A 19,194-nucleotide genomic window follows, 5' to 3' on the forward strand; every position below is an offset into this window, starting at 1 on the left:
CCAGCTGGTTGGAAATCTGTTAAGCTGGAACTGCAGTTAAACTGATTTCGAACATTATTTATCAAACTTGGTTTGAAACGGAGGGTAAATGGGGCGTACATTTTGGAATGCCAATATTCCTCAAACCCCTCTTCAGTATATCTAGGAATCATTTGTACATGGTGTAAAACAGTTGTGCTTTGGAGACTCTTGCATTACAGCAATGTGGGCTGTGTGACAGGTTTGTGTGTGCCCCCTCCCCCCTTAGGGTGTAGGGGCAGGGTGTAAGTAGCCCATGTTTATGTCTCTGTGGCCAAAGCCAATATACTTGCTCCTTTTAGCAGGGCAATAAAGCCTAGTGGCAAAGTTCGCAGATTCGCCCCTGTCAGCAGGGCAGTAAAGCCCAGTGACTAAAGTCAATAGCTTTGCCCCTGTTAGCTGGGCAGTAGAGCCTAGTGGTCACAGTCACCAGGTTCGCCCCAGTCAGCAGGGCAATAAGGCCTAGCAGCCAAAGTCAATGGATTCGCCCCCAGACTGCAGGGCAGTAAGGCCTAGCAGTCAGAGTCAGTAATCTGCCCCTGTTAGCAGAGCAGTAAGGCCAAGTGGCCTCAGTCAGTCACGCACAAAAAAGGGGGGTGATGGTGACCCGGATAGGGAGGCTCAGGCCCTCCCTCTCCACCAGGCCTCAGCTCAGGGCCCTGATAGTGGCAAGAGTGCGTGCCACTGAGTCAGCAGCGGGGTCTAACCAAAACATGCTGACTCCAGGCTCCGGTTCACTAATCAAGCCACTATATAATTCCCCTGGGCTGCTTCCTGCCGTGGTTCCCGCTGCTGCGGCCTGGGCATCTCCACTGCCTCCAGGTTCCCCGGTCTGCGCTGTCCCCGGTGACTCCAGACTCTGTGAGGCATCTGCCTGGGTTGCAGCGTCTCCGGCTCCCACGGCCTTGGGCTTTGGCTGGAGCCTACGGCGTGCGTCCTTCGTCTCCGGCGGTCTGCCTCAACTGAGCTGAGCTTCTCCCTTTTATACTAGTGCATTTGGAGCATGCCCAGTAGAGCTGAGGCATGGCTTCCTCACCCTATAATATAGGGTTAACACTTCCCCATCCAATTTGGGTCTAGTGCGCCCCGACACAGGCTGATTAACAGAAATTCCGTCTTCAAGGGACCAGGAAGCAAAACCAGAAGTGTTTACTCGTTTCCTTTATGATATATAAAGATGGCCTGCTGAAGCACTTTAGACCTTAGTGTTCCTAATCTCTCTTCTCCGGAGGACCTTGGTAAGCCCCTTGCAGGACTGGAATAGTGATGATATACAAGGCTAGTAGGTAGGGATGTAGGAAAGCTACATCTCTGCTATTGGTCTTATGAGACATGGTTAAGCACCTCCAAAAAATTTGCCAGGGTGTTCAGTGAAGAGAACGAAGGAAGGACTCTACATTGCTAATTTTAGAACAAAAAAACCAAAAGTGACTTTTGAACTGAAAACTTCATTGAGAAACAGAAAATGGCGGGGAGGTTGGGTTCTGCTTTGCAGCACACCTGATGATAATGTATGGGCTAGATTCTCCGTTCCAACCAAGCGGTATTCAAACAGAGTAGAGAAGTGATGCTGCAGGGAACCACACGCAGGTCCCTCGTTAGGAGCTGCCGAGCTCTGTGTTGTGCCCTGGAAAATCCCGACATGCTTACTTGCCTTACAGTGGTGAGGAGAAGGGATTGGGGGGGCTCTTTGGCTGGTTCAGGTTGTGCTAGAGCTATTTCTGCCAGTGTGGAATTTCCCCCCTCCCCCCCCCCCCACAGGAAATTCTGCACTGACCATCTCCAGCCACTTTAAGGCTTCCAGCCTTAAAATGGCCTTGATGGACCAGAAAATCTGGTCCCCTATAATCATCTTTACTGTGTATGCATATATAGCATGAGCAAGACAGTGTATGCAATTAATGTCTTGTGTGAGAAACTATATAAATCCCATGGTCCCCTCATGGGGAGTTAACTGTCTCTAGACAGCTCATTGGCCACATTTAGCTCTTTTCTTCTCTTTTTAAAGAGAACATAAATTGTGAGGATGTGCCCTAGTAGCCTGGAGCCAAAATTTAAAAAGTGATTAGTGATTTTTGGGCACCCAATTTGAGACCCTCAGAAGGTGGGTGCTGAGCACTTTCTGAAAATGAGGCTCCTTTAATGGGTCTCATGTTGGACACCCAAAACCACAGTCACTTAGCAGTGTCTGAAGTGCTGCTGTCCTAGGCCAAATCCTTTTTCCTAAAAGCAACTAAGAATCATCCCTCTGGGATTTGAGAAGTAACTGTGCGGAGGGAGGTTTATTTGAAAAAAGAAGGCTCTGCTGTATTAGCAATGTGTCTGGTAAGGGTGGATCGCTTTGCTAACCCCACTTTAGGGGTGTCTTACAGCCAACTGAGAGCAAAGCGATGATGCCCACTGCTAAGCTGTCTGTTTATTTTAATGGAAAAAGTGCTGTCCTAAACATGGCCAAGTGCTTTAAAAATAAATAAATCCCACATACCCACATGGCACTATTGCAGTGTCTTGCTGGTATCCCTGTGGATCAGCTCTTGGATTTAAAACATAGACTGTGCTGGAAATGTCTTTGGTATATCTGTGATATAGCAAATGTCTGCATGTCTAAAGCTGGCAGCCCACTTAAAGGTGCCTTATCTGTTTGTATTTTTGTGATGTAGGTCGCTTGCACAAATCTAGATGTGGATCTGATATGCATAAACGTAACAGAAAAGCTGCCATTCTACTTCCGAAGACCCCCTGTTAACATGGTAAATTTGCAATGAAATCATTTGCTGCTATTAAACTCAGTATATATAATACTAGCACAACTGAGGTTTTCCACCGGAGTGATGTTTTTCTTGCTCTTGTACTACAGGGTGTTTTTTCTTTGAAGATGTGTTCCCTCCTTAGTTTTCTACACTATGACTATACTGAGATCTCATCTGTGTAAGGCAGTGCTTCACTAAATGAAATCAGTGCCAGCCAATGGAATTGCTGAATATTCGATACTGAATAAAAGAGTAAAAACAAAGCATCAGCCATTTATAAACTATCTTTTATAAATAAAATCCTGCCCACACAACTTAGTCTGGATACTTAGGTCAGATTCTTTTCTTGAATATGGACCAGCATCAGCTCCTTGTCAGGAACAGTTACTCAGGGGTGGGCATCCATGGGTAGATTTTAGTCCTTGTTGTTGAAAAATGTACAGCTAGAGCTGGCTGGAAACTTGAATTCCTGTTCCATAGGAATAAGTAACAAAAAATTGTTCTGATATGGAATGAAAAATGAAATTTCTAAATTTCTCTCAGAACAGAAATTTCAGCATCTCGTTTCAGATTTTTTTCCCCAAACAACATTTTTGTTTTGACCTCTCAAAATGTTTCTGAGGCTCCCAGAGCCCCAGCAGTTCTCCATGTGGGGAGCTGGCAGCACAGGGACCCTGAGGGCATGTCTACACTCCAATGTAAGCCTGGGGATGGGAGTGTTTTTCCTCTGAAACCTGCATTTTATGTCAAAACTTCAAAACAGGCAAAAATAAATAAAAAAACCCCAACCAAACAAAAACACCGTTGCTGAACATCCTATTTTAAAAATTAAGAATTGCAGGGTTTCATTTCAATAGTTTGAAAGCCCTGAACAGTGATGTCCTAATTATCCTGGGAATGGGTGTATATGGGCATTTTCCCACCAATGTGACTCAGCCTAGAGGTAGAGCCCAATTCTCAGATTAAAAGGTAGTTCAGTATAAAGCCTCCTCAAACTGCAGTCGTTGTCCTCAGACAGCCACCAAAGGAGCTAGTTATGAAGTTTATGTACTCGTGGCTCCTTATGGGCACCTGAGTCGCATCAGTGACACCACCCCAGTGTGGAAACAGGGTGAGCAGTAGCATTTTTCCACAGTGCCTCACATTCCTAGGCCTAGAGTGTTGACATTGTGGGGCGAGGGGAGAGAAGTGGCGCTAGGCACTCTGGGATAGGGTTACTTTGACTCAGGTCAGTGGACTACAATGTGGACACCAGAACCCTAGGTTCAAGCATGGGTCAGAAAATTCTTAACCTAGGGTTAAAATGTAGTGTAGACACTCAAGCACAGGGTTCCCTGATATGGGTCAGCTGACTCGAGTCCCACTAACCTAAGGCTTACATTGTTGTAGACATACCCTGAGAGCCTCAGATCTGGCACAGTCCATCTGGTGGGCTGCTGAGGACTGGGGCAGGCAAGCTGGCAGGAAGTCAGTCAGGTTTCTGACTGAAACCTGTTTGGCAGGCAGGTTTCCCTGGTTCTGACCAGTGCTAGTGATGATGTTTGATAAATCTCATGCTTGGGTGTATGCGAAGGACAGACACAGCAGCTAATTGGACAAATGAAATAAGGTTCTCTTTCATGTACTGCAACGTCTTGCTATAAAGCTCCGTAATGCTAATGTGAGATAGTGTTGTGCAGTGAGCTGACTATAGAGCCAGGAGCTTATCTGCAAAAGTGAGAATATCTGTTTCACAGAGGGGCTGTGAGAGTGGGTTAATGCTCTTTTGTTCAGTGTTTGTACAGCACCTAGCATAATGAAGTCCTGGTCCATGGCTGGGGCTTCTAGGCACAACCACAAAAGAAATAATAACAAACTGTACTACAATCTACTTTCCTTCAAAAAATGTCAGATGGAGTGGGGAAGATTTAATTAACTTCACTCTTCTCCCGGAATAACTTCTCCACTAGTCAGTACTTGAGTACTGTGGTGATGGGTGCTAGGGAGAACCCTCAACTTTGGAAAGTGATACTCTTCAGGGCCAGCTGTGAAGCTGCAGAAGGAGTGTTCTGTCGATTTTTACACTGCCTGTCTGTTCATGAAATGCTCCAGTGATTACCCAGCTCTTCAGAGTTTGGAGCCATGATTAGCCTTCTGAAGAGAGGAAACTTCCCACTGTTCTCTTTCTCTCATGCTTTGAGACTTCCACACTTGCAGCTGATCAACTGTGATTGTCTCTCATCTGAAAGCCTATTTTATTGCCTGGCAAGTAGAGAGGAAGAGAGGGCTTTTCTTTTTTTTTTTATAAGCCTCAGTTACTTGACAGTCTTAAGTTCAAGTGCATTTACATGGCATACAGACACAATGTCTTTATTTTCACCCTTCAGACTACAGTGTGTTTCTGTTGAAACAGTTCCTGCCACACGTTAGTTTTGTATATAAAGTGGTAGAACTGAGCGAGGAAGTCATCAATAATAGACACTAGTTGTAAGATTGGTATGCGACTCTGCTTTTGATTTTTGATTATTTTCTTTCTTTTATGTGAAGGCAATAGATCGCGGTGTTTACTTTGAACTTCTTTACACCCCTGCCATCAAAGACTCCACAATGAGAAGATACACAATTTCAAATGCTCTGAGTCTGATGCAGATCTGCAAAGGAAAGGTGAGCTCTCAAACTGAAATAAAATTACCGGTAAGTCAGTTGTTCAGATTCTTCTGGAGTTGCATCGGCTGAGCAGTTTCAAGAAGGTTTGATGCTGGAATTTCTGAACACATGACTGAGCCTTTGTCTGCCAATACATGCAAACCATAATTCCAACTACAAATACCCTTGGCTGTGGAACATCTAATATTTCTAAGGCCGATGCTTTTAAAATGGTCGAGATTTTTTTCGGAGCTACCTGTCAGTTACTGCAGCTGTAATAGTGGGGCGATGCAGGGCATTCACAAAAAACAGTCCTGGAGACTTAAGATTTGCACAAAAATAGATGTTTCTGCATATTGTTAAAGGTATGTAGTGAATTTCTAAATGACAAAAAGCACATCTTGTAGATCTAGGCAAATTATTGTATCATACCATATCATATCTTACAAAATACTTTAAATACAGGATCTTCCCTGTATACTTCTACCCCGATACAACGCTGTCCTCGGGAACCAAAAAATCTTACTGCATTATAGGTGAAACTGCGTTATATCGAACTTGCTTTGATCCACCGGAGTGCACAGCCCCGCCCCCCGGAGCGCTGCTTTACCACGTTATATCCGAATTCGTGTTATATCGGGGTAGAGGTGTATTTAAAAACAGTTAAGTGAAAACATTACCAAACTCCTATTACATAAAACAAGCCCATACTGCTGGCTGCCACAGGGCAGATTTCTGGCTGAAATAGCTCTGTCCTACATTCTGCCCTGCTTCTGAAACTGAGGAATGAAGAAAGTCTTATATCTGAAGATCCTCATGTCCCTCCTATTGATATGTTGCATCCCACCAGACCTCAATAGAGAGGAGGAGGAATCGCAACTTTTTTTCCCTTTCTCTGTGGAGATGTGATAGGTAGCACCACCTTCTGAATCTTTCTTCTCAGCCTCCCATGCCCGCGTGCCTCAGCGCTGGGTAGGGACTCTTCTCTGGCCTCCCTCCAGCTAAGGGGAGTTATGGTGTTGCCACCTCCTGGACTCTGCCAGCTGTTCCCCTTCTGCGCAGAGTCTGGAAGACAGGCATTGGCTGCTGCAGCTCAAAACAGCAGGCTTAATTTTTCCAGCTGAAGCAGTCAACACCCTTGAAACTCAAAAGCACCCTCGAGATCCATAGTAAGCAGGTTTAAAGGTGACCTGCAAAGCAAAAACATCTCCTGAGATCTTTCTTGATGTGTGGGGAGAAGTTCCTCTGTGTTACTTCTGCTTCTGGCTTTTAGTGCTCTCTGAGCCATAGGGCTCTGCACGTTCTTTTGTGCTCAGCACCAGAAGAAGTCTTGTGCATAGTGGAGACAGTTAGGTCGTTCCATGGAAATGCAAATAGCTCTGAGGTAATCAGAGCTCCTACTTGTGCACACAATTGCTCTCCTCAAATCCATGCTCCACTCCTTGTGTTCAGAAAGCGGAGGGCAAGTGAAGCCATGTAGAAGAGCAGCAAATGGGCCATATCCCCCTAACTGGAAACGTGTGGTATGTAAGGGGCAGTGATGTCAGTGGGAAGAGTGCAGAGGCCTCACAGCTCAGGCTTTGACCTGAGAAGGAATCCCACAGCCCTATTTTCATCTTTAAAATGGTATGAGAGATCTTTAAGGCTAATGCTTTAGAGGTAGGTTTCCAGCACCTTATCTCAACTCATTACAGTCAGGAGTCCTTTGGGGTTCACCATTAAAGGAACTGTGGCAGCTATGCAAAGAACTGGGATGTATGAGCCCCTGAAACAGTCACCCTCTGCCATGGCCTAGGGGTCCCATAGAAGCCTAGTGAAGGAAAGAGGGAAGTTAGCCAGCCAGGGAGATGGGAGAGGAGTGTGGTATTCTTCCTTCACCCACCATTTTCATCTGAATGCATGGATGCTGATATTGAAGGAAATCAGTATTAGTGGTGATCAGTCAGTGGATGGTATTAATGGGTTCTCATTGGCTGACGTCAGGCTAGTTCTTTTAGCCAGTATAATTGTTAATAGGGGCAAAATGTGCTGAAGATTTGATCTCCCCATTGCTGAATTAATGCTATTAGAAGTGGGATGGGTTTTGGTTGTTTTTTTTTTTTTCAACCCCCATCAAAAAATCTTTTAAAAATCCAGTCCTCAGAAGAGTTAGGGGTTTTGTTTTGTGTGTTCAACTCCAAAACACAGAGACAAACTACTTGGGTCATCCCATAGCTGATGTAACTGGCTTTTTCACATCCGTGGGTGAGGGGTTGTAATTAAGGGTACGTCTACACAGTAATTACGCACCTGCAGCTGGCCTGGGGCAGCTGACTTGGGGTTGGGCTACAAGACTGTGAAATTGCTGTGTAGACATTCAGGCTCAGGCTGGAGCCTGAGCTCTGGGACCCCATGAGTCGGGGAGTCTGAGAGCCTGGGCTCCAGCCTGAGCCTGAACATCTACACAGCATTTTCAGTCTCACAGCCAAAGCCCATGAGCCTGAGTCAGTTGACCCAGGCCAGACACAGCTGTTCCACAGGTGTTTTATTCCAGTGTAGATGGAATGAGTGTAATTATGCTTTTTTTTTTGTATAGACTCTTGGCCCAGTTAACTCTGTAACTTGCAGAGCTGGTAGATGGTTTTGGTTTATTGTTTCCAAGGAGCCATAATCCACAGTCTTCATGGATTTCCTTGTTCCAGAAAGCAGCAGATACTCTTGCTAGATAGGGACAACAGAATTAACTCTTAACTTCAAATGATACTCATAGGAGTATTAGTGTTGGGTTTATGTTAATCTTCAGTTTATTAATAACATTTATCTAAGAATAATGCTTGTTCTCCTTTATTCTCTAGAACATAATTATATCTAGTGCAGCTGAAAGGGTAAGTCAGTATTTTTTTAATGTAAATAAATTTCTGCTAGAAATATAAACATCAATATAATTACCCTTTTGAATTTTTCTTTTGGTTTCTTCTGTATTGTTGAATTTTCTTAATTCTGCTAGTGGAAGTGGGCACTTCCTGTTTCCCCTTGTTGATAGCAATTGTCTTTCTCTCCTGTTAGCATCTCCAGCAACTCGGGAACCCATGATTATATGAAATTTAAATTAACAGTTAATGGTTGATAAGATTATTTACAGAAACTATCTTTCAAACTGTGACTCTCTAAAATACATTGAGGAGGTGTGTAGATATTCACACTTGTGTCTTCTGTTTTAGCCATTAGAACTTCGAGGTCCTTACGATGTGGCTAATCTGTATCCTTTCCCAAGTAAAATCTGATCTTTAAGAATAATGTAGGAAACATGGAGTTGACTTTCAGATATTTGATATTGCACTAAAATAATTCTATGCCTTTCTCTCCCCCACCCTCCAGACCTTTTTAAAATTTGTGACTTACATAAGTCAGATCCTTGATACAATACATAGTGATTGTAACAGAACTCAAGGCAGCAGGAAGATTGTTTGAATTCTTAATTTCAGAATAAAATTCATACTTTAGAAATACAGAAGAGATTTTAGTGCATGTCCCCAGCTGCCGTGTTGAATAAAACAAAGTTTAAAAATAAAATAAAATAAAACCTTTCAATGAAAAGGTAGGGTGCAATCTACCTGTTCTAAAACTCTTTCAACATAAGCATTGCAACTATAAAAAGACTTAAATAACTCTAATTAGCTTTGTCCTCAGTAGGTGTGTTGGGGTTCTTTTGTGATTAGGTAAATATATATAATATAGTGTCAGATCTGAGAAACCGATTTTGGTTTCACGCTTTAATACTAGAGATTGACAATATTGCAACTTGCAATAATAAAAAAACAAAAACAAAAAAGGTAGAGTCTCTGCATTCTAGTTTGTCATTTCTGGAGAATATGGACATGTGTACATCTGCTGTATTTCACATCATGAGGCCAGTTGATGATTTCCTTCCTGAATCGGGATTCTGAATGGGCATGGGAGAGTGGCAAACTTGTTTTGTCCCATGTAGAAGGTAGAACCAAGTTTCCTTTTCTTCCCAAATTAGGAGGATTCTCCTCTTCCCGCCAGGCTTCAGAATACTCTGTAGGATGGCAATTCCATGTTCTGGCCAACTCCTAGTCCCCTTCGCAATACCCTACAAAACCTGTTTCAAACCAGGTTCGATGGAACAGCATTTAAACATGGTTTCCTAACTTCATTGAAAGACTATTCTGGACAGGGACAAGTCTGGAGAAAAGTACTCAACTGGACTGAAGGTTCTGTCCTCAAAAGGGAATGGGTTCTTCGACCTAGGGCCTGATCCAGCTTTGTTTAGAGCCTGATCCAACAGTAGAATCAATAGAATGTTGACAATGTAAGTACTTCCATTGCCTTCAATGGGCATTGAATCAGATCCTCGATATTTTAAGTGCCACCCATACAATAGTACCACTCTTCGGGTAACTTTATGCAAGATGACAGGTTTCAGAGTAGCAGCCGTGTTAGTCTGTATCCGCAAAAAAAACCAGGAGTACTTGTGGCACCTTAAAGACTAACAAATTTATTGTAGCATGAGCTTTCGTGAGCTAAAGCTCACTTCTTCGGATGCATAGAATGGAACACACAGACAGGAGATATTTATACATACAGAGAACATGAAAAGGTGGAAGTATGCATACCAACAGGCAGAGTCTAATCAATTGAGATGAGTTTTTTTTCCTCCTGCTAACGATAGCTCATCTCAATTGATTAGACTCTGCCTGTTGGTATGCATACTTCCACCTTTTCATGTTCTCTGTATGTATAAATATCTCCTGTCTGTGTGTTCCATTCTATGCATCCGAAGAAGTGAGCTTTAGCTCACGAAAGCTCATGCTACAATAAATTTGTTAGTCTTTAAGGTGCCACAAGTACTCCTGGTTTTTTTATGCAAGATGTCATTCTGAATTGTAGCTTTGATAGTTCCCAGTTATTTGTCAAGTGACCAGATCTACCCCCAGGGAAAGAACCTCTTAATCTGTTCACTTCTTTTTGTACACTAAGCTCCTTAACAAAGGTGACAGAGGTTTGTTGTTTGGCCTGTCTGAAAGTGACGCCAAGGCAGCTATTTCTACCAACTGCAGAGCAGTCCTTCTTCATGGAGGTGAGTGAACAGCACAACTATCTTCTGTTTCACGTTCACTTACATCATTTTTTTTTTTTAGTAATGCAGCTCTGACACTTTATTATCCAAATGGTGCTGGGCCCTCTCTTAAAGGAAGAGTCTTCTTGGAATTCTGCTTGCTCTAGGTGATGATCCACAGGTGCCTCTTTTCCATTCCATGTACTTTTCTCTCCCTCAGTGCAGTGGCCTCCCACAAGGAGTAAGAGGAAATGAATGGTTCTACCAGTGGTGGTGATTGCCTTGGAATACTTATAATAGTACTTATGGGGCTCCTCTGGGAAAGCACAGATCATAGACTCAAACCACACATCAGTCTATTACATTATGTAGCAAAATAGCATTTTGATTCATAAGGGCCAAATCCTGGACTGGCTGAGATCAATGGGAACTTTGCCAATGACTTCAGTAGGATCAAGATTTGGCCTTAAATGACAGCAGATTCTGTTGCATTCAACCTCTTTACACATTTCTGTAGATGCCCCTGTCTTCCCTTTGTGACTTTTCATTTTACGTTGACTTTATTCATTGCTCCAGTATGCTGTGAGAGCACTTCATGGCTGATGTGAAATCAAACTCAAAGTGTTCTCTGCTTGCTAACAAATGCTGCTCCTAGAGATGCAATGATCTGAAGTATTAGAAAATTAGAACTTATATCATTGTGCTTTCAGTATAGAAATCTATACAATGACTGTCATTCTTATATGCTCATATATGTCATCATTTAACAATAGGCAGAAGGCAATTTGACTCTTACCTAGTACAGTGGAAATCAACAAGTTTCCAATTGTATTATGTGCTGCATTTACTGGCGCATATTGATGAATAAGCCAACATGCCATATATCAATTTAAACATCCTAGTTTCCCAATTAGCCACTTTACAGCGCGCCACTGATTCCTCCTCCTCTCTCCCCCCAAAAAAATTAAATAAAACAAAAACTCTGCCGTCTCTTAGAAACGTCTTATTTTAATTTGTTTACTCTGGCTTGAATCTCTTTCATTGTAAGAGAGGTCTGCCATGTGTACCATAATAAGTGGTGTGAATGACTGGTCAGTTTTGACCATAGAAATAATTTAATGCCAGAAGTGAGTTGTTCTATGTAGTGGATACACACTGGGTCTGGACCTGGAACTCTAACTACAAAACAGGTGGGACCTGAAACTGTTGTAAATGACAGGTTTGACTTCATGTGAGAGTCTGAGCCTATTCACTATGAGCCGCTATCCTCCTGCCAATCTGCAGAGACAGTAGCATATTGAAACGGCTTTGCCCTGACGAAATGTACTTGCTCACCCTTTACCACGATGTTGGAAAAAGCTGGTATTTTCTTTACCTGGCCAAAAAAAGTGCTTACCTAGCAGTTCTTTTGCAGAGTTCTCTTAGGTTATGTTTCCTGTCTGCTAGCAATACACATATATAGGAGGGTTTTTTTCTCCCCAACACCTAGAGGAGCATCTTTCCAATTAGTGTTGGTGAAAATTGCATGTATGGCTTGGGGATACTAGCATACTTGACAAGTGGTGTTAGGTGCCATTATAACTGCCCATATCAGTTTTCATCCTTCTGTAAAGTAAAGTGCTTTTGAATAGATTGAAATGCTTTAGGTGCAGATAGATTGAACGAGCATGCTGAAGAGGGTAACGCTCAAGTGTGTGTTATGCCATTGCTTTTTAATACTTCAGAATTAAGATGCCCCCAAGTCAGATTTTAAAAAAAAAATCTCCTTATTGTAAAGGCCTGAGCTAATCCTGATTTGAAGTTGACAATGTATTATGATTTTTAAATGTCCACTTTTAAAATCCTGGGATGCAAAGGAATTTTAAAGAACAAGAAATTTTGTTCAGAAGTGCTGAGCTTTTTCAAATACTCTGGAGAAAAATGTTACATCTTCCAAAATACAACATGTGTATCCATTCAGACACACTGCAGTTGGCCTTTCTGCAAGGCATTTTCACATGGAATACAAATAAGATTTCAGGAGAGGAAAATAAAGCCTAAACTTTTATCTAGTTGCTTTTTATAGCTTGGTGAGTTTAAAACACTGTGGCTGTGTTGTGACTATTATTCTGCCTTTGACCTTAAGGGCTTGTAAATGAAACCACATTTCATAACCCTAACAGCTAAATAAATGCCTAGTGCAGCACCTGGGTGGTAGCCTTGTTCTAAACCAATTAAACTACCCCAGACTCAGATTCCAAGGCCAGAACAGACCATTGTGATCATTTTAGCCTGACCTCCTTTATAATACAAAATAACTCCTAGAAGCTATCTTGTAGAAAAATATCCAATCTTGATTTGAAAATTGTCAGTGATAGAGAATCCACCATGACCTTTGGTAAATTGTTCCAAATGTTATTTACTCTGTGTTAAAATTGTATGCCATATTTCCAGTCTAAATTCGGTCTAGCTTCATCTTCAAGCTATTGGATCATGTTATAACTTTCTTTGCTAGACTGAAGATCCCATTTTTTGGTCTGCATGTAGGTACTTGCAGATTGTAATCAAGTCACCTCTGAACCTTCCCTTTGTGAAGCTAAATAGATCGAGCTCCTGGAGTCTCTCACCATAAGGCATGTTTTCTAACCCTTTAGTCATTCTCGTGGCTCTCTTCTGAACATCTCCAATTTTTCAACATCCTTCTTAAATTGTGAACTAGAGAGAGTATTAAAGTTGCAGTTGCGCCAGTGCCAAATGCAGAGGTAAAATAATCTCTTTACTCCCACCCGAGGTACCCCATTTATGCATCCCAGGATTGAATTAGTCTCTTTGGCAACAAGGTCACATAGGGAGCTCATGTTCAGTTCATTACCTACCGTGATCCCCAGATCTTTTTCAGCATTACTGCTTCCCAGTGGTGAGCTGGAGCCGGTTCCCAAGAACCGGTTGCTAAAATTAGACCTCCGTGGAGAACCGGTTGTTAAAGGGCCAGGGAGTGGGCAAAGAACTCTGGTCCGCGGGCCAGACCATCCTGTTGCTCCCAGGATTCCCAGCTGGGGAGGCTGATGCTCCCCCGGCCCTTCCCCCGCTTCCCCCAGCTGCAGCGTGGCCAGCCGCCGGCATCAGCTGGGCAGCTCAGCTGAGCTCCGAAGTTGTCCTGCTGCCGCTTTTTGAGAGGCCTGTCAAGGTGGGGGGGGGGGGGCTGCTGCAAGCTCCAGGGCTGGCCAGAGGGGAGGGAAGGAGAGTGGGAAAGTGAGTCAATTGGCCCCTGGCCCCACAAGGATGTCTCCCCCAGGCCTTCCCCTGCTTCCCTCCCCCCTCCCCCTTAAATCAGAATTTTTTATAGGGAACCGGTTGTTAAGATTTTGGCAGCTCATCACTGCTGCTTCCCACAACAGAGTTCCCCATTCTGTAAGAATGGCCTACGTTTTGTTCCTAGATGTATACAGTTATGTTTTAGCTGTATTAAAACACATTGTTTGCTTGCACTCTTTTTACAGGCGATCCAAATTGCTCTGATTTAGTGACCTGACCGCTTCATTATTACCACTCCCCCAATTTGTGTGTCATCGGCAAACTTCACCAGTGGTGATTTAATGTTTTATTCCAGGTCATTGAATAAAATGTTGAATAGTGTAGAGTCAAGAATATATCCTTGTGCGAACACAGTAGAAACACATCCCCTCAACAATGATTCCCAATTTACAGCTACATTTTGAGGCCTATCAGTTAGACAGATTTTAATCCATTTAAAGTGTGCCATGTTAATTTGATATTTGTCTAGTTTTTTAAATCAAAATGTGCAGTACCAAGTCAAATGCCTTACAGAAGTCTAAGTGTATTACATCAACACTATTACCTTTATCAACCAAACTTGTAATCTTCTAAAATATCATCCTAAAAAAAGGTATCATGTTAGACTGACAGGACCTATTTTGCATAAAACTATGATGGTTTGTATTAATTATCATTATCCTCTTTTAGTTCTTTATAAATTGAGTACTGTATCAGCCACTCCATTATCAATTATCAATGTCAGTCTGACAGACCTGTAATTACCCAGGTTACCCTGTTCACCCTTTTTACATATTGGGACATCATTAGCTTTCTTCCAGTCTCCTGGAACTTCTCCAGTGTTCCATGACTATTGAAAACCAACATTAAAAGGCCAGTTTGCTCCTTGGCCAGCTTTTCTAAAATTTTGGATGCAAGTTATCTGGACCTGCTGATTTTAAAATGTCTAACTTTAGTAGCTGCTGTTTAACTTCCTCCTGAGATGGTAGAGGAATGGAAAGTGTGTTATCATATGATGACATTATGTCATCTGTTTATTTTGCGAAATACAAAAAAGAACTATTTATTTAACATTTCTGCGTTATTATTGATAATTCTACCACATCCATCTACTAATGGATCAATACCATTGTCAGAATTCTTTTTGTTCCTAATATACTTTAATTCCTTATGGTCCTTAACTCTGCTAGCCATAGCATTTTCCTTGTGTCCCTTTGCTCCCTTATCAATTTTCTGCAATTTCTAACTTCTATATATTCATTACTGTCAACTTCCCTGTTCTTCCATTTCTGTAGTAGGGTTTTTTTTATTTTTTATAGCTACCTTCACTTTCCCTCTAAACCGTTTTTTAACCAATATGGCTGCCTTCCTTGATTGTGGATTTTTGGACATCCAGTAAAATTAGCAGAATTAGCATAAGGGGTTGTAACTAGGTGCTAATTGATTAATGCAAAGCCATACTGCCACTACTTAAAACTATTACAAGTCTGTGCAAAACTGTTTTTCTCTCTATGGTATTAAGCTGAAACAAATCCACTTGATTTTTTTATTTTAACCAATTGTCCAATTTATAAGATATTTTTAAGTGGGTTTGGCAGTTTTAGCTGCTTCTGTTATATCAAGAAGTCCTAAAGGCCTTTTCAGTCTTTCAGGATAATCTTTATTTTTCCTTGTTTGTTTGTTTTTTTTAACTTCAGAAATATTAGGTATATCAAGTCTGATGTTCCCTGGTTTTGCTGGAGCATCTCTTGGGGACTGAGGGTTGTGGGGGCGAGGGGGAGAATTGGGTCATGCAAGTAACTATTGTGAGATTGCACGCCTTAGTTGAAGGGAAGCAAGGTGTCAAATGTTTAACAGAAGCATCTTTTCTCTAAAATGTTCATTAGTCCATTGGTTGTAGCCAAAGGAAAACAGAGTTTTAAACAGTCTGACCAAGTCCTTGTTCTCTTAGTAATTCAGCTTTGTCTCCTGACTCTTGTGAAGTCATAATATAATTAGCTCTCCTGTTGCTGTAGTCTCCAGGCAAAACAAACACCTGAATTTCTATCTTTTAATTTCTGCTTTAAAAAAAGCACAAACCCTTTCCAGCCTTCTTCAGGGCACAAGCCCACTTTTCTCTCCCCCTTTTCAGGTCACCTTCAAGAGCTAGTTTCTACCCTCAGTTACTATCTTGTAGCCTCCTAACTCATGGGTTTACAAGGATCTGAAAACCATATTTGCCCCTTGTCTATCTTATGTCAAGAATTCCTGTATTCTTACATTCAGGATCTCAGGAATTGAGACCATAGAAAATACAATGTATAGATATTATCTTGCCTAATATTGGTGACCGTTTTGGGTCTTATCTACGTGGATAACCATGTGTCTTATAACTGACCAGTGCAAGTCATTGCTTATACCTATGCAGAACATCTGCACTTCAGGTTTGCACTGGAACAGCTGCACCAATAACCAACTTTAAACCATCCCCACCCTCCTGGTACACAAGACCTTCAGCTCTTTCCCTACTGATGGTGCCTGAAAGTTCAGTGTGCATGTTTCCTATGTCAAGTGAGTGAAGTGTGGAAACTGTGCTCTCCACAATAGTAGTTCCAGAACAAGTCCACTGAACTCCTCTGAGACATCACAGGAGGATCCCCAAGAAGTAGAGGAGTGGTAGGTAGTAAACTCACTTGCATGCATCAGGATGAGCAGATGAACAGACTGCCATTCCTGGGGATTGAATTAGGGGTCCCACTTCCTTTTCCATTCCCTATTGCCTGTGGGGTCTTGTGATGCCAAAAGTTAAGATAATTATGCCTGAAGAAGAGGAGCTGGGTGTCTGGGGGACCCAGTGAGTGTGAGTGGAATGCAATTTGTAATGGCTTGTGTGTGAAACATACAGGAATCTGTTCTCCAAAATTTGAGAATTTGGAGTTTTCCTTTGGGAAGGAGGAATCCAGAGGTGTCTGCAAAGCTGAATGAAATGACCTTGTTAGCATCTTGTTAACCAGTTCTGTGGCATAATGCAGGAGACTGAAATAATTAATCTTTTGAATATGTACTATTTATTCTTGGGTTTGAGCATCTTTGTCTCTGCTGCCTTTTTAAATGTGTTTGAATGCTCATATTTTACTGCTCCATAGCTGTGTGAAATGCACAGGCTGCTACCATAGAGAGCAAAGGGATGCGATGCCACATGAAAAGAGGGAATTTGGGATTGGCAGAGTGAGGCAGTCTGGAGTTATCTCCCATATGAAATAGGCAACAGAATGCAAATTTGAGAAGTACTGCATTAGTAACGTATAATTCAGAGCCATTGCATTGTGCCAGCATTATCTGTTGGGGGTGGAGATGGAGAAGTACTTGTTAGGCACAGGTATGGAAACAGACTGAAATAAGCAGTTAACATATTAGTATCACTTTTACTTGATCTGTTTTAAACTTTGATTTTTTTTTTCATTTTTAAATTCCAGAAACCAGAAAGACTGCTTTTGGGGTGGTGTACACCAAGAAAACCCCCCGAGCTTCGGAGGAGGAAGGTGTTCTCCCAGTCCGCAAGAAAGCCAAGACTGAAGTATGAGGATCAAACCCAACTTCTCAGCTTCCATAAAGTCCTTTCCTCCCATGCTACCCACCCACAATGCCTTGATTCGTTATTTTAATTTGTTCAGCTAAGAATCTTTTATTAAAAAAAAACTTGTTTGTGCAAGAATAAGGTTATTGAAATCCATAACATTTCACCACGGCAGAACGATCTTACTGCTGATGGTAAAAGGATAATGTAGGACTATTTTGCCATTTTTGTTAGAGCAATGGTCTCTTCCCTACCCCTCCCAATCGCTGGAGGTTAGAAAGATGTAGTGTTTGTAATATTAGTGTGAAAAATATTACAGCATGAATTTTACAGCTACATACATCTTTCTATACATTGACATAATTTTACTGTTAGCCCTTCTAAAATGTGATCACTTCTTCTCTTCATCAAAGTTTAGAAAGTTTCCAGATATTTTACCTTACCACTGCAAGCCAGTACCCACAATCCCCCAACTGGCAAAAGAAAAATAGTTGCATGGTCCAAATAGCCCTGTCTAATTTTGTTTCATTATGATAGTCTACTGAAACAGAGATTCTGGCATCTTTCAATTGCAAGGAAATCCCTTGTCAGTTATTTGTATTACAATAGCTCCTACTGGCTTGAGCCATTATATTAGACATGATACAAAGATACAAGTAAAAGACAGTCCCTGCCCAGAAGATCTTAAAATCGAAATATAATATGAGACAACGGCTAGTTACAGCAGGCAGACAAGAAGAGCCTAAGGTAACGCTTAGCTGAGTGTGATCAATACAATAAGCAATGGTCACAGCATGCTAGCTGCCTAACCTTGGTAACCTTAGACAGATAAAACTTGCATCAGGGTCTATGTTCTCCAGCAAGAGCAGGGTCTATGTTACCAGTTCCTACCTCAATGCGTATCATCCAGCTGCCTGCAGATTATAATCAACTCCCTCCTGCAAAACGTTTTTAGGGCTCTTCCAAGTCTTGATTAAGGCTTTTCTTTTGATGGTGAACTAATATGAAAGAGGGGTAAGAGACTATAATGGACCAGCTCTGTGTCAGACTATGACAATTTCAGCCCTTTGGCCACCTCTGGAAGCAAGCTGAGAAATGCTAGCTTGTAGCATACTGCAAGGGTCCTTTTGCAGTAGATTTATAGAAGGTAAAACTCAACAATTGGACTAAGCATCATGGATGGAGTTTTGCTTTAAAATTCACGAACACTTTTAGAAATGGACTGTGTTAGTCACAAGAAGCTTTTACTTTGAGCGTACAGTGCAATTTTTCCCTTGATGTTCTTTGACTTTGTGCTTGACCTGTGTCCTGTTGTTGTCAGTCATTGGGTATCATTACATTAGTTTGTCCTTCAATGAATCATAAACAAGGTCCTGACATTCTGGCCAAAACAAAGGGGGAGACCAAATCCAGCTGACTACTAAATACGGGAGTGCCACTACCTTCTCTTGCCATGGCCAGAGAGGTACTTTTGAGCGAGAGAGAAATTGCTTGCTGGATGATGCACAGAGAGAGGTTTGTGAATGTGGAACAAGCAGCATGGTGGTCTGGATTACTATTGGTTTTACATCAGTTTGAGCCTGGACATAACCTTGCTAACAGCCTATATTATTTGTTCTTTATCTCCTCCCTCCCAAGCACTGATAGAATAGTAGGAGACAACATTTAATTCTTTAAATTGGATTTATTTATTTTTTTGGTATCACAGTAGCCTCTGATGCCTGGACTGTATAAATATTTCTTAAGTCTAAATGTGGACAAAAGAAAAAGTCAGAGCCTATTTCATGTCCTATTTCAAGCAAGTTTTGTTCTTAGCTCTCATGGACACTGAGCTGCTCTGTTGTATGTGGGTGGTGGGCAGTGACAGGGATCTACTATGACTCAACAAAGAGAAGCCTATTATTAAGTCCCAG

General features: G+C 41.9%; 1 protein-coding gene across 1 annotated transcript in view; it reads left to right on the plus strand.

The window, feature by feature from the left end:
• RPP30 (ribonuclease P/MRP subunit p30) overlaps window positions 1-17,341 on the plus strand; it is a 30,019-nt gene extending 12,678 nt beyond the window's left edge. The window contains exons 6-11 of the mRNA XM_045023347.1: window positions 2,679-2,768; window positions 5,295-5,411; window positions 8,228-8,257; window positions 8,594-8,631; window positions 10,394-10,473; window positions 17,181-17,341. Of these exons, the coding sequence (XP_044879282.1) occupies window positions 2,679-2,768; window positions 5,295-5,411; window positions 8,228-8,257; window positions 8,594-8,631; window positions 10,394-10,473; window positions 17,181-17,287 (462 nt within the window). The 3' untranslated portion in view covers window positions 17,288-17,341. The remainder of the gene's footprint in view (window positions 1-2,678; window positions 2,769-5,294; window positions 5,412-8,227; window positions 8,258-8,593; window positions 8,632-10,393; window positions 10,474-17,180) is intronic.
• Window positions 17,342-19,194: the final 1,853 nt, after the last annotated feature.

This window comes from Mauremys mutica, chromosome 7 (assembly GCF_020497125.1).
Source record: "Mauremys mutica isolate MM-2020 ecotype Southern chromosome 7, ASM2049712v1, whole genome shotgun sequence".
Taxonomy (NCBI): Eukaryota; Metazoa; Chordata; order Testudines; family Geoemydidae; genus Mauremys; species Mauremys mutica.